Source organism: Rhodnius prolixus, unplaced genomic scaffold (genome assembly GCF_049639745.1).
Source record: "Rhodnius prolixus isolate KJV_2025 unplaced genomic scaffold, Rpr scaffold_9, whole genome shotgun sequence".
In the NCBI taxonomy this organism is placed as follows: Eukaryota; Metazoa; Arthropoda; class Insecta; order Hemiptera; family Reduviidae; genus Rhodnius; species Rhodnius prolixus.
In genome coordinates, this window is record NW_027411604.1 from 23,000,800 (window position 1) to 23,017,935 (window position 17,136).

Consider the following 17,136-nt stretch of genomic DNA (forward strand, 5'->3'; position numbering starts at 1 on the left):
ACCTTCTATAAATTTGTTGGTACTGTAAAAATCATTTATCAAAAAATAATTAGCACAGTGTTCTTAATGGTCACTACATTACATAGGCGCACCCAGAGGTTGTGGTGCACCAGGCGAACTAATAGATAAGTATAGACAACTATTCAAGGTGGCCCTAACATGATAATTGAGAAGTACAATTTATCGCCAAAATATTTTAAATATATCTTATTAACATTGATTAGTTTGTCAAGATTGTGGCTATTTCATATAAAGGGAATATTACGTTACTTGGCACTCCAAGGGCTAAACAAGTGAACCTCGTTGCTAGCGAAAAGGTTAGGCAAAAAAAAAAAATTGTATTTAGATTTTAACGATCATTTTAGCGACCAAATAACTTTAAGAAACTAGAACAGCGCATCCTTAAACTGACATAAACAGCAGCAAAATGTATCTTTTGAAATTTTCTGCCTGTTTGTTTAATAATACTGGTTTTGTCGTATTTCTTCCAGATTTTTATCAGAGTGGGCGAAGTAAAGACTGAAGCGGTACCTACCTTTCTCAGCATACCTTTGTAATGAGTGCGCTTTCATTAATTCCGTCAAACACTCTGTCCCATAAATTGAATGAGAAAGTTAAAATAGGATTAATGGATTATTAAATAAAAAGAACAAAATGGAATTTAAGTGAAAGTAGATTCAATCAACTAGCTGTATTAACATGGCTATTAACGGAGGACCCATCTTCATTTCTTGTACAAGTTGGTTGCTTTTATTATTATTATTCATTTAAAATGCCTATTTATAAAGGTAATAACCGTAATGGTGAGTTTCAATAATAGTTTGTGAGATAATTTTAATAACATTGTAGATAAGAGATAGAGGAATATTCCCGTTCCGTCGTAAACACTCTAGCGGTAACATTTTGGTCGGCATCAACTTTCAAAATAATAAATAATAATAAACTATAAATATTTCTTCAGCAGTAGTAATAATGCGACCATTTTTGTAATCAAAGAAATTAATGAAAATTCAATCATATTCGATTAAACTGCAACACATGCTGCATACAAATAAGCGTAGGTGTGAACCTTACATTGGAAAACTAATGGTACAACTTCTGGCCTAAGTTCATCCATTATTAGGAGACCAAGATTATTGGAAGTCTTGAATTAATTTCTACGAGTTATACAGGGTGTATACGGAGGAGTGGTCGAAACTTCGGGAGGTGATTCAACAGCTCAAATGCAACAAAAAATATTCTATTCACTTTGGCCCGATTCTCAATAGTGTCCAAGATATTTGCATTTTTAACTTTTCCGTCTATGTTCGCGTTTTTCACCATAAAAACGGCCGTAACATTTCTATCCTTTATCCTACAACAAATCTGCTTATTCCAAACGAAAGAGCATTAAATTTCCTATAAATCTGCTTGGTACAGAGCCTCAAAACGATTTTTATAACAATGAAATTTTTACTTAAATATCTAAAAATTTCGTTCTCGATGAATTTTGTTAAATTTTTCAACTGCATTTTTTCAATGGTTAATGAATCAACGAGTCACATAATTTCAGAAAAAGTTGCGCATTTATTGAGCTTCAAGATCATATGGATTTTTTCGGTTTTTAATAAAACCCTACCCCGAACAGAGGGGTGTAAATGCAGAAAACTGGGATTTTGCGTAACCGACTTTTCACTACTAATTTACTCAAATGTCAATTTTGACCATTTTAGTTTAGAACAATTATTATTTTATAAAACAGAAGTAAAAAATAAAGTAGCAATAAAACACAGAAGTGAAAAAGTGCAATAGGCAGGTGCCTAGTTAAAATTGCTACAAAAATCGTTCGAACTATTCAAACAAGGAAGTGGGAAAGAATTGTGGCAAATTTTTAGTTTCTTGTCTACAATTGTTTGAGCAACATATTTTAACGACATAATGGAGGTTTTTTTCCATGAAAGTTAATTAATAATAATTCAAAACTAATCAATTTTTGGAGAAGGAACAAAAAGAATATTACCATTTTATTTTTGAATTATCATTAATTAATTAACTTTGATAAAAAAAACCTCCATTGTCATTAAAATAAGTTGCACGAACAATTGTAGTCAACTTCTGCGTTTTATTGCTACTTTATTTTTTACTTCCGTTTTATTAAATAATAATTGTTAAAAACTAAAATGGTTACTTTTCTTTTTGTTCCTTCTCCGAAAATTGACATTTGAGTAAATTAGTAGTGAAAAGTCAGTTCGCAAAATCCCAGTTTTTTGCATTTACACCCCTCTGTTCGGGGCAGGGTTTTATTAAAAACCAAAAAAATCCATATGATCTTGAAGCTCAATAAATGCGCAACTTTTTCTGAAATTATGTGACTCCTTGATTTCATTAACCATTGAAAAAATGCAGTTGAAAAATTTAACAAAATTCATCGAGAACGAAATTTTTAGATATTTAAGTAAAAATTTCATTGTTATAAAAATCGTTTTGAGGCTCTGTACCCAGCAAAATTATAGAAAATTGAATGCTCTTTCGTTTGGAATAAGCAGATTTGTTGTAGGATAAAGGATAGAAAAGTTACGGCCGTTTTAATGGCGAAAAAAGCGAATATCGACGGAAAAGATAAAAATGCAAATATCTTGGACACTATTGAGAATCGGGCCAAAGTGAATAGAATATTTTTTGTTGCATTTGAGCTGCTGATTCACCTCCCCAAGTTTTGACCACTCCTCCGTATACACCCTATATACCAGGCTTATTAAACTCTACAATTTTCAAATATGATTAAAGAGATCTTGGCAAGTTTAAGTAGTAAGAATTAATTATAATTAGCCTTATGAAAACATAAGTTGGTGTCCCCAAAATAAATTTCTACAATTTTTTCCCTCCCCTCATATAATTAATTATAGCAAGAATACTTACAAGTAATAGGTGGGTCGATATCACAAAAAATGTACCATATTGAAATCCAACGACATCGAACAAATAGCCAGAAACAGAGGGACCTACAAACGCTCCCAAAGCAAATGAAGATGACCACAATCCAGAAATTACTCCGTATGTTGATAAATCGTCAGGAAAACCTGCAGCACTGAGAAAGAATCATTGATAAATTATTTGAATATTTTTATGAATTAAATCAAACGTTTTTTTACAGATCATTTAATAATACTCTATCATGTTTCTAAATTAGATAACATTACTTGAAAGAAGATAAGATTTTTCATAATTTTTTAAGCCTTCTCAAAGTAATTTCATTTCTAACCTTCTTTTTCTTTTTTTTCCCCTTATCCCGTGACAAATCTGGAGAGAACACGAAAAGTACTGGGTGATGCTTCCTGGGGTCAAACACAGCAAGAGGGGGTTATGCCCTTGTTTTGCAAACAAAGAACTAAAGTGACTCTAGGTTTGGGCAGCAATCATATTACTCGGATTACAGGCCTATTCACGGGCCACGGAAGGTTCAGAAAGCACCTGCACAAGATAGGGCTTATTAGCTCGGAACCATTGTGCAGATTGTGCCAGGAAGAGGAGGAAACGGCCTCTCACCTGTTGTTCGATTGCGTTGCAATCGAGAGACTGCGCTACGATATATTTGGGAACTTTGAGGCCAAGGGAGATTGTATCGCAGAAGGAACTGATAGGGAAAGCTCTCGAGCTTCTTAGAAGGGGAGGTTTCACCTATTAGACTTAAGGGGAAGGCACAATAAGCCTCTTGTGGCTGCGGTGCCGTGGGGATACGGTCCCGCCCCGTCATTTTAAAATCTAAAAAAAAATATAATCCCGTGACAAAGGCGTTAAGCCATTTTCTGTCTGGCAGCCCAATATCTTTCATACATAGTGGTCATGCCCTGTAGTGCCGGGCACTCGTTCAAATGGTTAAAAATCATTACGCCGTCATTGTACAATGGGCAAATCGGCGAGTCCCTAATACCTATCTTGTGAAGGTGTGCTTATAGATAGTCGTGCCCTGTAATTCCTCGGAAGAGCACGACAGACTCTTTTCTTGGGAGGCCGGCAGGTATCTTCTTTTCTAGCAATGTTGCCCACTGCTTTCCAGCGGCCAAATTTCGATAGGGAGATTCGGGCTATCCTAATAGGTCTAATATACGTGGTTGAAAGAAAATTGGACCAAGTAGTCTTTCTTAGTGACTCCCAAGCAGCGTTGATAGCCGTAACGGGAGTTCAAAGTGGAGTTTCCGCTGATGTAAGAGCGTGCCAGGAAATGATTGAAAAGATTTCTAACCTTAGCTTCATGAGAAGCAAAATGAAAATTACATCTCTAGCTGAACTAAGACATTCTTAGATCACACTGCAGTATCTATTACATCCATTGTTATTAAACAAAAATTATACAGAACTAAGGTTTACTTACATAGCGGAACAAATAGAATCTATGAAAGTTGGCACCATCAATCCAGCAATACCAAATCCATGAATAACTAAACCAATGATACAAAGTGACAGTGTTCTAAAAAAGAAGATAACCACAAATCAGATCATAAATATTGCAAACAATTATTTAAACTATCTTTTGGGGAGCTAAAGAATAGTATGTACTTCTACACTTCATAAGTCAGCTTCAAGCGCAAAAAAACAGTGTTAAAAGAGGAAGAATTGGAATGCATCTCGTAGGTCTACTAAAACCAAAAAGTATTGCAAGCGGACACTGAAGATCTGGGACGTTACTGAGTCGCTTAATTCAAAATTTAGTTTTACTTTATATGTTTAGATTATTGAGGTTACCTGAATGAATCTTGAAAAAAAAATTGATCGATTACATTAAAATGATGGAATTTCATATAAATATTCTAATATTGGAGAACTTGTTTCATTTTCGATTGTATACTGTAGTTCTACTTGTTACAACTAGAGAGCAATATGTTCTGTGACGTCAGGTATAGAAAAGTAGTACACCTGGACTAATGTAATTTGATTTATGTGATTTGTAACCATTTCTTTCATTATCACCCTACACTTTTTTGTTTTTTCTTTTGACAGACATAATTAAGGAACGAGGGCTGTTTGGAAACTCATACGAGGGTCGTTTGAAAAGTCCGTGCAAAGTCAGAGAGATAGCACTACTGGCGTGCATCGAGGTTATGTTTAGTTAGTAGCATCTCTTAGAAGAACACACACCAAGTTTCAGCCAGATCGGTCTATTTCTTTGTGTTTGGCATTCGTTTAAATCGAGGAAGTCGAGTGATTTTCAAAAAATGGACGAAAAAGAATTTCGTGTGTTGATTAAACACTACTTTATGAAAGGCAAAACGCCTCAGGAGGCTAAAGAGAAGCTTGATAAACATTATGGTGACTCTGCACCTTCGATTAGAACAGTTTATAAGTGGTTTCAAAATTTTCGGAGTGGCCATATGGGCACAAGTGACGCTGAACGTTCTGGACGCCCTGTTGAGGTTACTACTCCAGAAATCATTGATAAAATCCATGATATGGGGATGGATGACAGAAGAGTGAAGGTGCGTGAGGTTGCTAGTGCTGTGGGCATCTCGAATGAACGGGTACATAATATTTTGCATCAACATTTGGACATGACAAAGCTATCCGCAAGATGGGTGCCGCGATTGCTCACGCTTGACCAAAAACGAAATCGTGTGAAGTGTTGCAAGGACGGTTTGCAGCTGTTCCAGAAGAATCCGCAGGACTTTAAGCGTCGTTTCGTCACTTTGGATGAAACATGGATACATCACTACACTCCTGAGACCAAATAACAATCTAAATAATGGGTTACCAAGGGGGAATCTGCGCCAAAAAAGGCGAAGACCGTTCCTTCGGCCGGAAAGATTATGGTGACTGTCTTTTGAGATTCGCAAGGAATAATCCTCATCGACTATCTGGAAAAGGGTAAAACTATTACAGGTGCATATTATTCATCGTTATTGGACCGTTTGAAAACCGAGCTGCAAGAAAAACGCCCACGATTGTCCCACAAAAAAGTCCTTTTCCATCACGACAACGCACCAGCTCACACCTCAGCAGTTGTGGTCGCAAAATTAATGGAAATAGGGTTCCAACTCGTTTCACATCCCCTCTATTCTCCAGACTTGGCTCCCTCGGACTACTATTTGTTCCCCAATATGAAGAAATGACTGGCGGGAAAAAGATTTTATTCAAACGATTGATTCAAGTGATTGCAGAAACGAATGGCTATTTTTCAGACTTGGACAAATCCTATTATTCGGAAGGGATCAACATACTAGAGCAGCGTTGGACGAAGTGTATAAGCCTAAAAGGAGATTATGTTGAAAAATAAAAAAGGTTTACCCCTAAAAATTAAGTAGTTTTTATTTTTGCACGGACTTTTCAAACGACCCTCGTACAGCAAATAGCTAAAAATAAGTTACAACTAAAATATATTACTTAAAATAGGTACGGTTTTTTTATTACATTCTGTTTGAAGCAAAGTGTTAGTTGGGAAGGTTACCTCAAGACTAAGAACAAAATGTAATTTCATCCAGGCAAGGATTTAAAACCGTTCCAAGAGTTGATTGTTTTAAAAAGAGTACAAGAAGGAATGTGCGTTGTGTTTTTTGTACGCATTACACTCCTTCTAAGACCAGACGACTGTATACCTGACTTAGTATAGGAGGCCACACCTTGGCTAAGATAGTAAATTTTTTTTTCCAAGTAGGATGTGCTTGTATACAATAATAACATCTTTAACTAGACTTACTACAACTTTGTGCATTTCTTATCTATCCTTTTGTTAGGTAGAGGCGCCATAGTTTACTGTCGCATAAAGTGCACATTTTTCTATTCTATTCTATTCTTCCAATTTTATTAGTGAAGACCAAACTAGATGGGTGAATGTGACACGCCCAGCTCTCTTTTCCCACAGACTCTAGTAAAATAAAGCAAATGACCAGCTTTGTTTACCAGAGATGACATTAATGCGAAGGATATGTCTTTGTTTTCTTTCCTTATCTTTAACGACTTGTTTTGTAATGAATGGTAGACAATCGTAGTCTAAGAAATAATATTTCGTTTTTCCTGGTTAAGGAATCTGTCTCTGTAGAATAATTACTTATTACTTTATTCTATTACTTTCATTTACACTATTAGTTAAATGTAGCAAATAGTGCCATGAGAAATCCACAATTACAACACGTTATTCCTGTGAATTGAAAATTTTTATTTTTAAATAAAAAACGGATCAATAATCCAATTTACAGAAACAACAATAATAATAACATAATTAATACAAATAGTTTTCAGTCTATAATTAGGCTTTAGCATTTTATTTTACCTTTTAGAGGTTATTATACAGATTTATATACAATACAAATAGTTCAAAGAAATGGTTGGCATCAAGGCGCCACGGTAGCCGAGCGGTTAGAGGCATGACCTGCGAAGCTAATATGTATTGTGGAACTGGGTTCGATTCCCGGTCTTAGGCCTTGCATTTTATTTAATGGTTAATAAGAGAAATTTACAGTAAAGTATGTTTGCTAGTCGCCTTCGTCCACGACACCTAATTGGTAGTTGGACGTTAAGCCCCGCCTGGGTTGACATCTGGCTTTATTCAGAAAATTTTGTATATCAGTGCCAAAGAAATCTAAGTTAAAATGATTGGTTATCCGCATCATACGAAAGAAAATTATGTTTGCAGTACAGTACATTGAATGGAGAAGAATGTCGTGTAGTATGGGATGAGATATTAAAAGAAATTAGAGAAAGAAGGTAAGGACAGTCTATTTGAGAATGGAGAAGTTTGCAGAGGTAAGAGAGGTCGTAATAAATTGTTCTGGTGGCAAGTGGAGGAATATTGAGAGTGAGCTGTAGATCGGAATAGATAAGGGCTTCTTTAGGAATTTTTCGGCAAGGTAACCACCGCAAGATCTTGTTCTGAACAGCCTCAATAGAAGCCATTTTGCTAGTATTCTGAACTTGCAGTAAATCCACAGAATATTTTCACTTACTTTTGTAAGAGTTGAATTAAGAGAAAGTTTCCTGATTAAAACTGTCCGGTAGGAGAGTTGTATAAGGTTTGATCGTCAAAAAGTGCACGAAAAAGTGTAACGTTGAAAAACACCCAACTTTGTCAATTTTTTTTTCTCTTTTTCTATAAATGATAAAATTCCCAAAATTTTCTTTATAATAAAGGGCAAATGCTCCCTTATAACCGCAATTTTTTTTGCAACAACCCAGATCTAATAGATTTCAAAAAAAAGTTGCTGAAAATTTGAAAAAAAAACAGCATTTTCAGAAAATGTTCTTGTTCTTGTTCTTCTTGTTACCTTTTTTGTAAGCTTAAACGCGCGAACAGATTTTCATGATTTAAAGGACTGAATTTATCCCTTCCTTTCTTGAAGGAAGTGTTATATATATTTTTTTAATGTATTTTATTTATATTTTTTAACATGTGTAATTTAGGCTCCACCATTTAATTTTTAATTTTCTTGTAAGTTTTTTAATAACTTAATTTCCTTCTGGCATTTTCCTTTCTATAAATAATACATAATCGTTCATATACAGGGTGACCAGAGTTATATGCTCCACCCACTTTTTTTTTTAAACGGCGGGAAATTTCGAAAAAATAAATATTTTAAGTTACCATAACTTTTGAAAACCTAACTGATTTCAAAAATTTTTTTTTGTTTTTTTTTTTAGGAGCTCAAATACTATAAAAATATGCAACAAAAAATATAACGTTCCATTTGAAAAACAAAAGTTGGATGCTGTATCTCGAGATGCAAGGGTTTAAAAAAATGGGTCAATCACTGAAAATAAACTAGACTAAAAATGATTAAATACGTGTTTTTTATTTTTTCGAAATTTCCCGCCGTTAAAAAAAAAAGTGGGTGGAGCATATAACTTTGGTCACTCTGTTAAATATGTACATAACCTTCATTCACGAATATGGGGTTTATGTTTGTTGTACCATTTTGTACACTCACTTTAGACATATTTGAAGAATCTTCTGTTGAAGGGAATAAGTTAAGAAATTGTCACCTAAAAAAAAAAAAAAATAGTGTCCATTGCCGACAAAAGCTTGTGGAACATTGATTTCTGTAGCTCCTGAGGAATAGAATGTGGGAAACGTAAGATTTAATATAATTTAGCCAAGTAAAATAAAGTTTCTAAGGCGATAAGTTGAAATAAATGACCCAGTGATGTACCCTCAATTTCTTACTTTGCTAAACTAGGGTGAGAAAATTCTGAACTAACAAATAATATCGTACATGTACACCAAATTACTTAAAATTAACAAGTGTAACGGAATCCATTAATTACAATTATTTAAGGGAACAGAATGTTTGATTGTCTCGGATAAAATAATGTAAATGATAACATCTAGAGGAAAGAGAATACAAATTAACCGTTAAGATCTTAGTTAAGTTTACAACAACAAAAAATACATACATAGCTTTAATCAAATATAACGGATAAATTAAAAAAAAGTAAATAAATATTAGAACAATTATGCCATTATGTCTACATTGGCCTTGAGTTATTGTGCTTTCACTGTAATTCGAATCCCATATTATATCTGGTTAGTCAACATACGGCAGCTTTGACTCTCAAACAATCTCTTTGCGTTTAGCAACCTCTTTCTGGTTTCTTGTAAATCTTGTTTGAAATTTCTGTTATAATTTTTTTGGGGGGAAAAATGAAGAAAATAATGCAAAATTTTTAATAAAAAGTAAGAGAAAGACAACAGTCACACAACAGCAATTCTGATAGAACACTTATCTCACCAATGCACAACTTAATGCGGCCAAAGACGCGTCAAATATGCAAATACCTCTTTCAATTAAGGAAGTTGCGTCTTCCTGCTAAGAATCTCTTAGATTATATTACTATAGATTCAAGTAATCCTTCAATTTCCAAGGCCTACTAAGTAAAATCAAGATTGTACAGACTAAGGGTCAAGCCTGCTTTAGAGAGATTGAGGTAGCTGCCTTGGCCAAAGACAATGTCCAACATTAAGCTTTGAAATCAGTGTATTATTTAGCATCAAATATCAAAAGTTTTTTTTCTCTTAAGACCGGAAACACAGTGGAGCGGGAAGCAAAGCGGCGAAAACAAACACAAGTTAACCGTATGGGACCGCGCATAGTGGAGAGCAAAGCGAAGATAGAGTAACGCTACCAAGAGAGAGTAGAGCAACACGTTATGACATGTTTGGTTTCTTTGCTCTCAAGTTTCAAGGTTAAAATGGATATTGCTTCACTTATTGGTGCAGTTTTTTTTTAAAGAAACCTCTGTGGGACCAAAAGGATCTTCCACAGGACAACCGATTTGTGTTGGATAAGGAATGGGACAGGATTAATGGGGTTAACATTGAAATTCCTCCTTTTCTTAATTAACATGCCTTCAACACTGGCTAGTATGTAATCTAATGTTGGAATAGACATTCGAAAATACGAATGAAACTTACCAGAATGCTCCCGAAGTTGTTGGTACAAGTGATGGAATTCACCAAGTTCACATCTAGTCCTATTTATATCATGAACACTGCAGCCTCCTTCTTCTAAGCTGAGGTTTTCAAGGAAGAATTTTCGTGTAGAAATAAGAAATAATTCCTCCATCATGTCTCGTCGAAAGGAGGACGCGACTAAACTCGTCACTACTCATATGTGCATGCAACTCTTTGCTCGCTGCTCGTCGGACTTTTTGATCTGAAGTAACTATCATCGCCGCTTTGTTCGCCGCTCCACTATGTTTCCAGCCTAATAAACCAAAGTCAACTCTCTGTCAAGAGGACATCAATTATAAACTGACTCTACTCACCAATTTTGCCAATCAAAATCTAGTAGGTCAATTTGAAAACGAACATTAAACTTCCTGCACTACCGTAGTCTGATTTCTACAAAAACCACAACTATTCCGACAGTGTGGGAAATCTGAACCGGATTCAATAATTCTATCTTAGTATGCACTAGTACTGCGTTAAACCATTGATATCTTTCTATTACGGGTAAGTTGACCTCTCCAACCAGACCATGTGGTTAAAATGATATACTAAAATTTTCTTTCTGCAAAGAAAGGGGAAAACTTGATAAACTAACAGTGTTGAGTGCTCGTGAACACGTTTTCTTGTAAAACAAACGTAATTTCTCGTACGAAGATAAAAGGAATCCTGGAAAATGATATACCGTTTGAAAGCCCTCTTTAGACAAGTAAATTTTTATAAAAAGTGCCAGCATCTAGGTCTGATAATGATCACGTAAGGGCCTAATGAGTCTTCTTAAAAATTTCGATTACTTTTATTTTCCCAGTTTCCGGAGGAAGATTGAGGCTGTTTCGAGAATAACTTATGCTTCGAAATGGTATCAATTTTTAGTAAATTTATCTGTCTTTCTAACTGTGTCATCAGAATCGAATTCAGACTAAAACGTTTTGTGTAATAACATTTTTATTGGAAAAAAGTAATGATTTTAGAAAAAAAAAAATTAAAATGACGTCACTCAAGAACAGTGGAAAATATGAAGTTGGCCAACACGTCATTGAACTCCACTTAGATGTAGTACACACAGTAGGCCTATAGACGATACTTACTGGTATTTCGAATTTGTTGAAAATTGTTTTTGTCCAGCTTGTTGACTGACCACGATTATTGGAAATCCACAAATTTCCCTAGTTGTCTTTAAAAAAAATAACCAGTTATGAAAATGGATAGCTTAACAGCCAAAACTAGACCTGATAATTGAAGAAAAATGGAGAGTTGAGGCCATGATCTCTGATTAATAAGGAAAATTATGTTCAAAAGAGTTTCTTAAATGAGTGCTTAACCAGTTAAGCGTGTTTGACGTGTATACAAGTCAAACTAAATCTCTATTACGGTGCGTTCGACGTGTATATACTCGTCGTGAAAAATGTAAAATTGCCCTTAACTATAAAAACTAGAAATTTAATAAAATACAATAAGAATATTATTTGGTGGGATGTTTCCTTTATCTTACCAATAGAACTGCGGTGGGAGTCATCAAAATGATAAGTAGTTGGTACATGTTTGGTCTCCGCATTAGAGATTGGGGAATTAGGCACTCAAATTGAAGCTCCTATGTGGGAGCCCCAAATCAGTAGCGTCATCTAGGATCTGTATCGAACATAAGATCGATGGATAACCTAGTAGGGGGGGTTACAAAAAAACCGTGTGCAGATATATATGTATTTTGTTGTGTGAGCGTAGTTAAGTACGCGCCTTTACTTGTTTGCTAAATAGATCAGTTTGGCTTAAATCGTACTGTGTTGTTTTATGTAGATAAATCACCTACATTCTCCCACACTCCCAACCCTTGTGCAATGCTGTTTTTACCTTAGATAGAGGTTCAGTCCTCTCAGTAAGAGCAAAGATTTCATTTTGCACAGAATTCAAAGCTCTTTTCTTCCTTGTAAAAAGCTCTGGCGTCCCCCTAGTTAACTAGAGCAATGCATACGTGAAGCGGTGCAAGATTTTGAATGAGCACAGAATGCTCTGGTAATCTCAAGCCCCAGGAGATTGCAGAAAAAGTCGCTTGCAGTGACTATTACGACTATTGTAAACTTTTGGTTGTTTTTGCCCTGCGTTCGACGTGTATACACATCATTGTCTTGATTTTAATTCCGCACACTGTGGGAGGGTTTTTTAAAAAACTAAATTACCCGCTTAACTGGTTAAAAGTACTATAAGTAAAACTAATGAAAAATTAATACAAAATATTTGTACCGGATCTGGTTGTTCAGTCGTTTTTATCCACAACTCATTTAAGTTTTAATAATGTGCGTATTATTTATTTTTATTTTATAGTAGTCAGCGATTTTATAAAAAATTACTTCCTTTCATGATTTAAAACTAGAATCCATGATTAAATAATTGATTTTCACCTTGAGTTTTACTTAAAAAAAGAAGGAAAAAATTACAAATTTTTATATTATTTATTTATTGTGATTTTTAAGAACATAATTAATGCTTGAAATATTACGTCTCAAATAATTTATCTTAATGGACAAGAATTTATTGTTGTTTGACATCAGTCACTTAGTTACTCAATAATTTTGAAGTCAAAACAGTCGCCATTTTTTTTTTCACTTTTTGCAACTATACTTTTAGAAATATTTCTTACAATATCCGGTTCATATAAATTTGTGACTACGAGGGTCGTTTGAAAAGTCCGTGCAAAGTCAGAGAGATAGCACTACTGGCGCGTATCGAGGTTATGTTTAGTTAGTAGCATCTCTTGGAAGAACACACACAAAGTTTCAGCCAGATCGGTCTATTTCTTTGTGTTTGGCATTCGTTTAAATCGAGGAAGTCGAGTGATTTTTCAAAAAATGGACGAAAACGAATTTCGTGTGTTGATTAAACACTACTTTATGAAAGGCAAAACGCCTCAGGAGACTAAAGAGAAGCTTGATAAACATTATGGTGACTCTGCACCTTCGATTAGAACAGTTTATAAGTGGTTTCAAAATTTTCGGAGTGGCCATATGGGCACAAGTGAGGCTGAACGTTCTGGACGCCTTGTTGAGGTTACTACTCCAGAAATCATTGATAAAATCCATGTATAAGCCTAAAAGGAGACTATGTTGAAAAATAAAAAAGGTTTACCCCCAAAAATTAAGTAGTTTTTATTTTTGCACAGACTTTTCAAACGACCCTCGTAAGCTTGAGTTATTTAAATTAGTTCTTTAGTCTCAAAGATCTGCCACAATTAGAATTACCTTGACTTTTTTTTATATAAATTTTATTATTTATTTATACTTACATTTAAAATGATGTAAAGCAAAACAATAAAAAAAATATTAATCATGCTGTTTCTCACTCAAAATGAAGCTATAGTTTTAAAAGTGGATTAGTTTCAATTCTATTTTAACATCTACTTTAGTTTCTCTTGTCCTTCTAGAAACTTTTTTTCTAGTCCGTCCATAAACGAGAAAGAAGTGACGCTGAACGTTCTGGACGCCCTGTTGAGGTTACTACTCCAGAAATCATTGATAAAATCCATGATATGGTGATGGATGACAGAAGAGTGAAGGTGCGTGAGATTGCTATTGCTATGGGCATCTCGAATGAACGGGTACATAATATTTTGCATCAACATTTGGACATGACAAAGCTATCCGCAAGATGGGTGCCGCTGATGGAAAATATGATCCTTCTGCAGGTTTAGTTCAGAGTGGCATAGCTGGTTTATTGTTTTTCAAAGCTGCTGGCTTTCGTGCGTACTGATCCAACTTCAAACCAAAATTCATGCCAGGTGTATCAGGATCCTTTTTAACTTGCGGGGGTTGCTGTTGCTGCGTTTGTTGTTGTTGCGGTTGAGGTTGCTGTGGCTGAGTTTGAGGCTGAGCTTGCTGTTGAGACGGTGTATCCTGATACTCCTGGCATGAATTTTGGTTTGAAGTTGGATCAGTACGCACGAAAGCCAGCACCAAAAACGAAATCGTGTGAAGTGTTGCAAGGACGGTTTGCAGCTGTTCCAGAAGAATCCGCAGGACTTTAAGCGTCGTTTCGTCACTGTGGATGAAACATGGATACATCACTACACTCCTGAGACCAAAGAACTATCTAAACAATGGGTTACCAAGGGGGAATCTGCGCCAAAAAAAGGCGAAGACCGTTCCTTCGGCCGGAAAGATTATGGCGACTGTCTTTTGGGATTCGCAAGGAATAATCCTCATCGACTATCTGGAAAAGGGTAAAACTATTACAGGTGCATATTATTCATCGTTATTGGACCGTTTGAAAACCGAGCTGCAAGAAAAACGCCCACGATTGGCCCACAAAGAAGTCCTTTTCCATCACGACAACGCACCAGCTTACACCTCAGCAGTTGTGTTCGCAAAATTAATGGAAATAGGGTTCCAACTCGTTTCACCTCCCCCCTATTCTCCAGACTTGGCTCCCTCGGACTACTATTTGTTCCCCAATATGAAGAAATGGCTGGCGTGGAAAAGATTTTATTCAAACGAGGAGGTGATTGCAGAAACGAATGGCTATTTTTCAGACTTGGACAAATCCTATTATTCGGAAGGGATCAACAAACTAGAGCAGCGTTGGACGAAGTGTATAAGCCTAAAAGGAGACTATGTTGAAAAATAAAAAAGGTTTACCCCAAAAAATTAAGTAGTTTTTATTTTTGCACGGACTTTTCAAACGACCCTTGTATTGTGTATCTTTTAAGACACTTAAATTCAATTTGAATGAAAGAAAAATAACCTTGATAGATGGAATGCCGAAGCTTGGATACAACGTCCCTTAAATGTCGCCAGAGATTGAGTACATCTTCCCAGGTCACGAAAAGTGGCGAGGAATAAAAAAGTCTTGTTCAATTCCATACCTGAACAAATGTTCAATAAGTTGGTACTTACTTTTTAAAAAAATAATCACGTCACATCGATTCCAGAGTTCTGGTTTATAAACTATTACCTACTCACGTCTGTTATCAACACAGCAATGAAATAATACGAAACTTTCTGCTATCATTGCCTATTTAACCTTTGGTTATTTATTATTTTATTAATCTGAAGTTAATTTTGAGCTTGACGATACTTTCATTCTTTAGCTATATATTAAGTTTGTCTATTTTGAATCAGGTTTTGAAACTTGGTCTTCTAGAACAGCGGTTCCCAACCTGGGGTACGCGAAAGATTGTTTAGGGGTACGCAAAAAAAAAGTTATTAAGGCGGAAGATATAAAAATTATACAGATATATTATTAATGAGAAAAAAAATTATATAATAAATGATTCCTACAACTTAATTACAAAATTATTATAATAAAACTGAATAACATATAAATTGACAAGAATTAAGTACACATTCGATACTGCAGTATTTTTTTTAAAAGTAAATATATTTGTATATCAAAAGTAATTAAATGATTTCTCGAAAATGTAAAAATTGCGAAAAATTGCTGCTTTAGTTTTGACTAATATTACACATGGCCCGCATGTAATTTACTTCTCCTTTATTAACGCTTTGCTGTTTCAATTTACGACCACTGCAATAGTTATTGGTTTGAAATGTTTACCTATTCATAAATGATTTTTTAAATAGGAACATATCATATGTATATGTTCTTTACAAGACACATTATATTCAGATTGTTTTGCTGTTAATTTAAAGTTACAATCGTAAAATCAAGAATAGATTATTATTTTTTTTTACTTATATATTATATATATATATATATATATATATATATATATAATATACATATTAGGGGTACACACTGAGGAAACAATCAGGTAAAGGGGTTCACTAATGAAAAAAGATCGGGAACCGCTGTGCTAGAACATTGTGCTAGATTATATATAAAAATACTCAGAAATACGTACTACAAACTTCGCTTACAACGTTCCCTTTTAAAGAAGCTATAACTAAGAGTTGTTGACATTAGTATAGTGCTGGAATAAAACTCAGTCTAGCTTACAAATACAAATAAAAAAAGCAGCGTTTGAAATAGAATCTGAACACCCACTGACATTTATTACAAAAACATCTACAGAGGAAACAACATAATATCTGTAAAAACTTCGATATCTCACTGCACTTTTTTTACAAAGCTCAAATGTACAGATGCCACAATGGATTTCTTTTGGACTGTAGATCCTTAAGTCACTCACAATTCCTTGAAATGAAGGAGCCATTTCTAATCTTATCTTCAGTTTTTTTTTGTTTGTTTTCTTTGAACATCGCTATCTGAAAACATATGTTATCTTTCAGTTTTTAAAATAACAACTTGAGTGAGAAATATAAACATATAGAAATCACTGCGGTTTACTTTTTTTACAGAAAGGTCCTAACTAGCTTCCGGACATCTCTCAGATTCTAGCTTTTTGCTTCCCCAACTACTTCAGCTAGTTACCTTTAGATCTCCGTATCATTTACCTTGTATTCTAGATTCTCAGAGTAATCTTTAACCATTCTAAAATAACATCAGAATGTTGCACTAGGTTCTTTAGTTAATAATATGTTACGACGCCATAAAAATCGGTGAAACATTATAATAAAAGTTTGTGAAGTTTAATGTAGAGCTATATCATCATAACTGTTATAACATCCAACAGTTATGATGATACGATATAGCTCTACATTAAACTTCACAAACTTTTTTTATAATACCCTGAAGAAGGTAGTAAAAATTACCGAAACGTTGGTATAAAGCAAAAAAGTTGTATTTATTGGTGACCGCACCTAGATATTCTACAAAAA

At 34.7% G+C, this 17,136-nt stretch overlaps 1 protein-coding gene across 1 annotated transcript in view; it reads right to left on the minus strand.

Annotated features, from left to right (window-relative positions):
• Positions 1–2,847: 2,847 nt before the first annotated feature.
• The window catches only part of LOC141454456 (uncharacterized), an 84,301-nt gene continuing 70,012 nt past the window's right edge, over positions 2,848–17,136 (minus strand). Inside the window, exons 4-5 of the mRNA XM_074128693.1 lie at positions 4,352–4,447; positions 2,848–3,067 (exon numbers count right to left, since the gene is read on the minus strand). Of these exons, the coding sequence (XP_073984794.1) occupies positions 2,848–3,067; positions 4,352–4,447 (316 nt within the window). The remainder of the gene's footprint in view (positions 3,068–4,351; positions 4,448–17,136) is intronic.